At 54.9% G+C, this 7,365-nt stretch overlaps 1 protein-coding gene across 1 annotated transcript in view; it reads right to left on the reverse strand.

The window, feature by feature from the left end:
• CYREN (cell cycle regulator of NHEJ) overlaps window positions 1–4,918 on the reverse strand; it is a 92,071-nt gene extending 87,153 nt beyond the window's left edge. The window contains exons 1-4 of the mRNA XM_060414887.1: window positions 4,801–4,918; window positions 3,190–3,452; window positions 1,937–2,012; window positions 322–801 (exon numbers count right to left, since the gene is read on the reverse strand). Of these exons, the coding sequence (XP_060270870.1) occupies window positions 550–801; window positions 1,937–2,012; window positions 3,190–3,323 (462 nt within the window). The 5' untranslated portion in view covers window positions 3,324–3,452; window positions 4,801–4,918 and the 3' untranslated portion in view covers window positions 322–549. The remainder of the gene's footprint in view (window positions 1–321; window positions 802–1,936; window positions 2,013–3,189; window positions 3,453–4,800) is intronic.
• Window positions 4,919–7,365: the final 2,447 nt, after the last annotated feature.

A 7,365-nucleotide genomic window follows, 5' to 3' on the forward strand; every position in this document is an offset into this window, starting at 1 on the left:
GGTGGCGGCCCAGGGGAGGAGGGCTGTCTGGTTGGTCGGGAGGCCTCCCAATCTGTACATGGAACGGCAGGCAGGCTCTCAGTGGGGAGCCCAGCCCTGGGGGAAGGTGTCTAGTTCAGGGTTGGACCAACAAGGGCTCACTGACCAACTGACACGTGACGGAAGTGATTTTAAAAACAGGCTTCTTCCTTAAGGTGGCCAAACCGTAGGAACTGCAGGGTACTTAGCAGCCATACTGGTTTTTCCTTGAAAATTATTAAGCTGACTCTTCAGTTCCAGTAAGTTTGACCCCCATGATCTCATTTCCCTGGAACCAGGTACCTGAATAAGACAGTGTTGAGCTCCCAGGCCCCTGAGCACGGACAGCAGAGAGCAGGAATTCTGGGGGGAGCTCACTGACTCTTCACCTCCCCTGGTGAATCCACCCAGCCCAGGGAGGCTTGACGCTGGGAGCAGAAGCTGTCACAGTCTGAGGGCAGCGCTCGGGCTGAGAGGGGAAGCCCAGCCTCCTTCAGCCGCTCTCGGCAGAAGGTCCTGGAAGTGCGTCCCTCAGCTGAAAAAGATCTCCCTGACGTATTTTAGCTCGTCCTGGTCTTCCTCGAGGCTTCTGCTGCAGGCCGTGCCAGAACCCGAGGGCCCCAGGGCAGGGCCGTCTGCCCCACAGTCGTCTTCCTCACTGTCCTCGCTTCGGCTCCAGCGGGGACTTGGGGACGGCGGCGCTGGGCTGGCCGGGGAGCGCTCTGGCTTATCAGCGCCTGCCAGAGGTGGCGGCTCCAACGGCTTTTCCTGTTTTCGGTCCTCCTGAGCAGAAGAAACGGCAGGCAAACAGATGGGTTTTACTTCCCTAACATGCAAGGACACAGAACGTACCCAGTAGCACCTGTAAAGCCAGCGCCGGGGGGCCGGGCCCAGCTCCCAGATCACAGATGGCCCCCTCCCTTCACCCGATTCTGCCCCTCCCCGCCCTCCTTCTCGGGCGGTGCAGAAATCAGGACCAGCAGGGCGAGCGACGGGCAGGGGCCTCAGGAACAGCGGCGCAGGGACGACAAGTGGACCCCACGGACACGGAAGGGCAGGCCGCGAACCCTGAGTGCGGGCCTCACTCACTGGGACTAGCGACAGTATCGACCAGCAGGTTATTGCAAGCATTAAATGAGAGAGGAATATATAAAAGGCCCTGAGCAACTCTCAGGGACTACACCACTCGAAGGTGAGACAACCGTTAGCCGCTCTTGGAAGCCAGGGCTTCAGCGGCGAGGTGCCAAGGATGGTGATCAGAAGTTACCTCGCCCGAAGGAGACCCTCAGAGAACACGAGCAGTTCACGACTCTTGTCCCCTCCACCCGCCACCAGCAGAGAGCCGCCCAGACTGGGAGGGCTGCCCTCTCTCACACGGCCACGGCCTCCCAGGTCTCCAGCCCCAAGGGCCCGGCAGGGGCACCCCTCCCCTGGAGCGGGCTGCAGATGAGCAGGCTCCCGGCTGCCAACAGACAGGGCGCCTCTTTTATTAGCATGAACCCCCGCCAAGAGTCTCCAGTCATCAGAAAAGACACAGCTGGGCTTCCCTGGCGGGTCAGTGGTGAGAAGTCCATCTGCCAATGCAGGAGATATGGGTTCAAGCCCTGGTCCGGGAAGACCCCACAAGCCTCGGGGCAACTCAGCCATGTGCCACGACTACAGAAGCCTGTACGACCCAGGGCCCACACGCTACTATCACTGGACCCAGGAACCACAACTCCTGAGCGCGTGCTCTGCCAACTGCAGAGGCCCATGTGCCCTGGAGCCCGTGCTCCACAAGAGAAACCACGGCAGTGAGAAACTCTCTCACCGCCACCAGAGGGCAGGCCCCACTCCCCGAGCAGCAGCAAGGACCCAGCACGGCCAACATATATACGTAAATAAAATTTACAAAAATAAAAGACACAGTTGACTGTACCTCAATGAGGATCCCCAGAGCAACGTCGACAATTTCGGCTTCATTCATGCAGTACACAGTCCTCACGGCAGGAAATCTGAGAGAAGAGCATGAAGTTAGAGACAGGCACGAATCACCAGCAGGAAAGAATGAGACCCAGAGTCACATCTCGGGGCCTGTCTGCCAGGGCTGAGAGCAGTAGCTTCCCCAGGGCACTGCCGTGGCCTCTGAATCCTTGGAACTAGTGACTGGCACAGGGGTTCTTGGGGCAACCATGGGGTTTCCCACCATCCGTCAACTCCGCTAAGAAATAGGGTGAGATGGCCGGCTCCTGAGACACACACGCGCCCGCGCGCGCATACACGCTCGCGATGCAAAAAAGGTCAAACAGGCCAAGACATGTCTGAATGCCACTCCTCACCCCCATGTGTGAATACAATAAAGGAGGGCTTTCCCTGGTGGCTCAGCAGTAAAGAAACCCCTCACAATGCAGTCCTGGGTTCAATCCCTGGGTCGGGAAGATCCCCTGCAGGAAGGCATGGTAACCCACTCCAGTACTCTTGCCTGGAGAATCCTCATGGACAGAGGAGCCTGGCTACAGTCCGCTGGTTCGCAATGAGCTGGACACGACTGAGCAACTAAGCACAGCACAGCAAAGATCAGAAAGCAAGGCTGGTCAATGAAGAAAACTTAGAAAGGGAAGTCAGAGAGGGACAGTGAGCACCTGAGACTATGGCCAGGAGAGGACAGGGGTACCCCCTCCCTGGCAGCCTGGAGACCCCCACCAATATCACCATTCAACCAACCTCCCCCCCACCGTGCCCCCCAGTCTCTGATTTCTGGCCGACCCGGCAACCTGCAGCTTGTCTGCCCGTCCCTAAAGATATATCTGCAGGAAGATGGGATCACTTGGTCCACCTACCCCCTCATTGGATGGTCACAATTTCTGCGGCAAATGAAGATACTGACAATTTGGACAATTGCTATCTGAGAGCTTAGCTGGTGTGTGTTTAACTCAAGAGCTGGAGCCACTATCTGGGAGCTGACCCATGAGGGCCAGAGGGTGGAGATTCACCGACAGAGGCAGAAGCCAGTGCCAGCCTGGCAGGGCACAGCCACCAGCAGCCTGCACACCCAAGAGCGGATGAGACGTTTGTGGACTGAAACACCCTCCCTCACTGTTCCACCAACACTGGACAACTGGGCCCCAGCAACTGTGAGGCCTTCAATCCCTCCCCTGTCCTAATCCCCCAGGAGGACAGAAGCTGCCCCACCTGGCTGCAGCTGCTGGCACCGTGGCTGGTCTCCTCTTGGGGGTCTTCACCTGCACCGCCCTCTTTTCAGCCACCTGGGCTGTCATCCATGTGGGCAGCACCCTCTTTTTATTCTCAGACTTTAAGGCTTCCATCTCTTTAGTCTCTCATGAAGAGGAACCAGGGTCCAAGCTTAGCGACTTCAGGACAGCGAATCCCACTCTCTCATCTCACAGCAGGAACTGTAGGTCCGTTTGTCATCAACAGGAGTCCATCTTTAATTCCTACAAAGAACAAAGTCCAGTGAATTCTGATAAATAAGAACATTCTCAGGCCTCAGCCACAGTGACTGGTTAGGGCAGGCCAGAGGTGAGCAGGGCCAAGGAGACTCAGATGGATCATTCACAGGGCATGAAGAGGGACGTGGGGAGTGGGCAGGCTACGGGCGTCATGGAGAAGAAGCCCTCCACTCAGGGCCCAGGGCCCCCACCAGCAGTGGGGCCCCATGCTCCCAGGAGCCTCTGCACTGAGCCCCTCAACACAGGAGGAAGGTGCCCCTTCTCTCCACCAGAGACGCTCACTGTCCCCAGGGTGCCCAGACAATCCTACCCTTAAAACCTCTCTCAATGCTCTCTTCCTCCCCTCCTCCCATCACAGATTTCTCCTTCCCTCTATCTAGGAGTGGTTATAAGAAACCCCAAGGCCATTTTGATTCAGTGAGGTTTCACTGGCCAACACCCACTCCCTTAAATCCAAAGATACTTCTGACTGGTCGGGTGTGTCAGATATCATTGTGCCTGAATGTGCAGAATCCAGACGCCAGGGCTCTGGGGGTCGGGGGCCGGTTCTCATCTCATCTGGCCTCTCCCCACCCACCCCCACTGGATTCCCGCCCTGCCCCTGCTGAAACTCAGCCCCGACCCTGTGACTCAAAGGGTGCAGATCTCTGCCCTCCACTGAGCAGTAACCCTGAAAACAGCTCAGCGCGCACGTTCTGTGAAAATCCAAGAGGTGCTAATAGTCATTCCCACATCTAATGTTGTTCAGTCGCTCAGCGTGGTCCACCTCTTCGTGACCCCATGGACTGCAGCAGCCAGGCCTCCCTGTCCATCACCAACGCCCGGAGTTGGCTCAGACTCATGTCCATTGAGTCGGTGATGCCATCCAACCATCTCATCCTCCGTGGCCCCTTCTCCTCCCGCCCTCAATCTTTGCCACATCTAAGGAGCACCGCTAACCACCCCGCACAAGCACAGCTCGGTGCTCGGTGCGTATACTGATTTGACCATGAGATGGATATTCTGAAGCCCATTTTACAGACGAAGAACTGACATTTACCAATTCGCACAGTCACCAAAAAAAAGTTTGAAATGGCCGGTCAGGACTCGCACCTGGGCCCTCCAGGCCCTGGCCCTGGGCCCCGCCGGCTGGGGGCGGGAGGGTGAGGGCCTGGGGCGGCCCCGCGGGCGCAGCGACCTGCCCGGAGCCCCCAGTTCTCCGCCTCCCCGCTCTCGGGGACCCCGCGCCGCTACGGGCGCGATGAGAGCGGGGCCGGCCCGCCAGAGGAGGGCGAAGCGGGACGCGCGACCCACCCGCCCGCGTTCCCGGTACTCCTCCGGCCGGGCTTCCTACCTCGGGGCTCGCGCGCCTCCCTGGCTTCCGGGGAGGACCCGGGAGGCGGATCCGAAAGGTGGTCGGGAGCGGGGAGCCCCGCGGCCCGGCCCCCGCTCCCCTACGTTCCCGCACTTCCGGATCCCGGCCGCCCGCCGGCGTGGCGGACCCGGCGCGCCCCCTGCCGGCGGCCGCGTGGTCTGCGCCCTCGGCGTTGGAGCAGGACTCGCCGGGTAAAGGTGTAGTGAGGCACTCCGACCTCCGCTGACCCGGGTCCTGACCAAGTCTCTCCTTGACCAAATTCAGAGAGGGATCTGAACTCTTCTCAACAACGCCCTGCCTTTTGGACTTCCGCGTGCATCTCCACATTGTCCGTTTTTACCGAGAATACAGCTAATACTGAATTAGCTGGAGTCCGCCCACCCTCCACACCTGATTCTCATCCATCGTCATCCCCCCCAGGTCACGTTTGATTACCCGGCCGCTTATGTAGAGTGCGTCATGAGAAACGCTGGGCTGGAAGAAGCACAAGATGGTATCAAGATTGCCGGGAGAAATATCAATAACCTCAGATATGCAGATGACACCACCCTTATGGCAAAAAGTGAAGAAGAACTAAAAGCCTCTTGATGAAAGAGAAAGAGGAGACTGAAAAAGTTGGCTTAAAGCTCAACATTCAGAAAACGAAGATCATGGCATCTGGGAAGTAGATGGGGAAACAGTGGAAACAGTGTCAGACTTTATTTTGGGGGGCTCCAAAATCACTGCAGATGGTGATTGCAGCCATGAAATTAAAAGACGCTTACTCCTTGGAAGAAAAGTTATGACCAACCTAGATAGCATATTAAAAAGCAGAGAAATTACTTTGCCAACAAAGGTCCGTCTAGTCAAGGCCATGGTTTTTCCAGTGGTCATGTATGGATGTGAGAGTTGGACTGTAAAGAAAGCTGAGAGCCAAAGAATTGATGCTTTTGAACTGTGGTGTTGGGGAAGACTCTTGCAAGTCCCTTGGACTGCAAGGAGATCCAACCAGTCCGTCCTAAAGGAGACCAGTCCTGGGTGTTCATTGGAAGGAATGATGCTGAGGCTGAAACTCCAATACTTTGGCCACCTCATGCGAAGAGTTGACTCATTGGAAAAGACTCTGATGCTGGGAGGGATTGGGGGCAGGAGGAGAAGGGGACGACAGAGGATGAGATGGCTGGATGGCATCACTGACCCGATGCACATGAGTTTGGGTGAACTCCGGGAGTTGGTGATGGACAGGGAAGCCTGGCGTGCTGCGATTCATGGGGTCAAAAAGAGTTGGACATGACTGAGCAACTGAACTAACACAGCAATAATCTTATTAGGTCGATGTAGCCAGAAGCCCACTTCACTCTGGTGTTTCCTCTTAGTAATTATCCATCCACTGACCCCCCACCCAGGCACTTCCCTTGTACTGGGAGTTGAGTTCAACCTCTTCCCCACAGAAAACCCTACCTAGTAGACTCTCTAATAGTTTCCTTACTGTTCCTTAACAAGGGTCGTGAATAATTTTAACAGTATTTTTTTTTAACAGTTCCCAAATGTGGCTCCATTTGAGGCTTGCTGGTTCAGTTCAGTCGCTCAGTCGTGTCCGACTCTTTGTGACCCTATGGATTGCAGCACACCAGGCCTCCCTATCCATCACCAACTCCTGGAGTTTACTCAAACTCATGGCCATTGAGTTGATGATGCCATCCAACCATCTCATCCTCTGTCATACCCATCTCCTCCCGCCTTCAATCTTTCCCAGCACCAGGGTCTTTTCAGATGAGTCAGTTCTTCTGATCAGGTGGCCAAAGCACTGGAGTTTCAGCTTCAGCATCAGTCCTTTCAATGAATATTCAGGACTGATTTCCTTTACGATGGACTGGTTGGATCTCCTTGCTGTCCAAGGGACTCTCAAGAATCTTCTCCAGCACCACTGTTCAAAAGCATCAATTCAGCGCTCAGCTTTCTTTATAGTCTAATTCTCACATCCATACGTGACTACTAGAAAAACCATAGCTTGGACTTGGACTTTGTTGGCAAAGACATGTCTCTGCTTTTTAATATGCTGTCTAGGTTTGCCATAGCTTTTCTTCCAAGGAGCGAATGAAGATTTCATGGCTGCAGTCACCATCTGCAGTGATTTTGGAGCCCAAAAAATAAAGTCTGTCATTGTTTCCATTGTTTCCCCATCTATTTGACATGAAGTGATAGGACCAGATGCCATGATCTTACTTTTCTGAATGTTGAGTCTTAACCCAACTTTTTCACTCTCTTTCACTTTCATCAAAAGGCTTTTTAGTTCTTTGCTTTCTGCCATAAGGGTAGTATCATCTGCATATCTGAGGTTATTGATATTTCTCCTGGCAATCTTGATTCCTGCTTGTGCTTCATCCAGCCCAGCATTTCGCATGATACATTCTGCAATTAAGTTAAATAAGCAGGGTGACAATATACAGCCTTGATGTACTCCTTTCCTGATTTGGAACCAGTCTGTTGTTCTAACTATTGCTTCTACCTGCATATAGATTTCTCAGGAGGCAGTTAAGGTGGTCTGGTGTTCCCATCTCTTTA

Source organism: Ovis aries, chromosome 4 (genome assembly GCF_016772045.2).
Source record: "Ovis aries strain OAR_USU_Benz2616 breed Rambouillet chromosome 4, ARS-UI_Ramb_v3.0, whole genome shotgun sequence".
Classification (NCBI taxonomy): domain Eukaryota; kingdom Metazoa; phylum Chordata; class Mammalia; order Artiodactyla; family Bovidae; genus Ovis; species Ovis aries.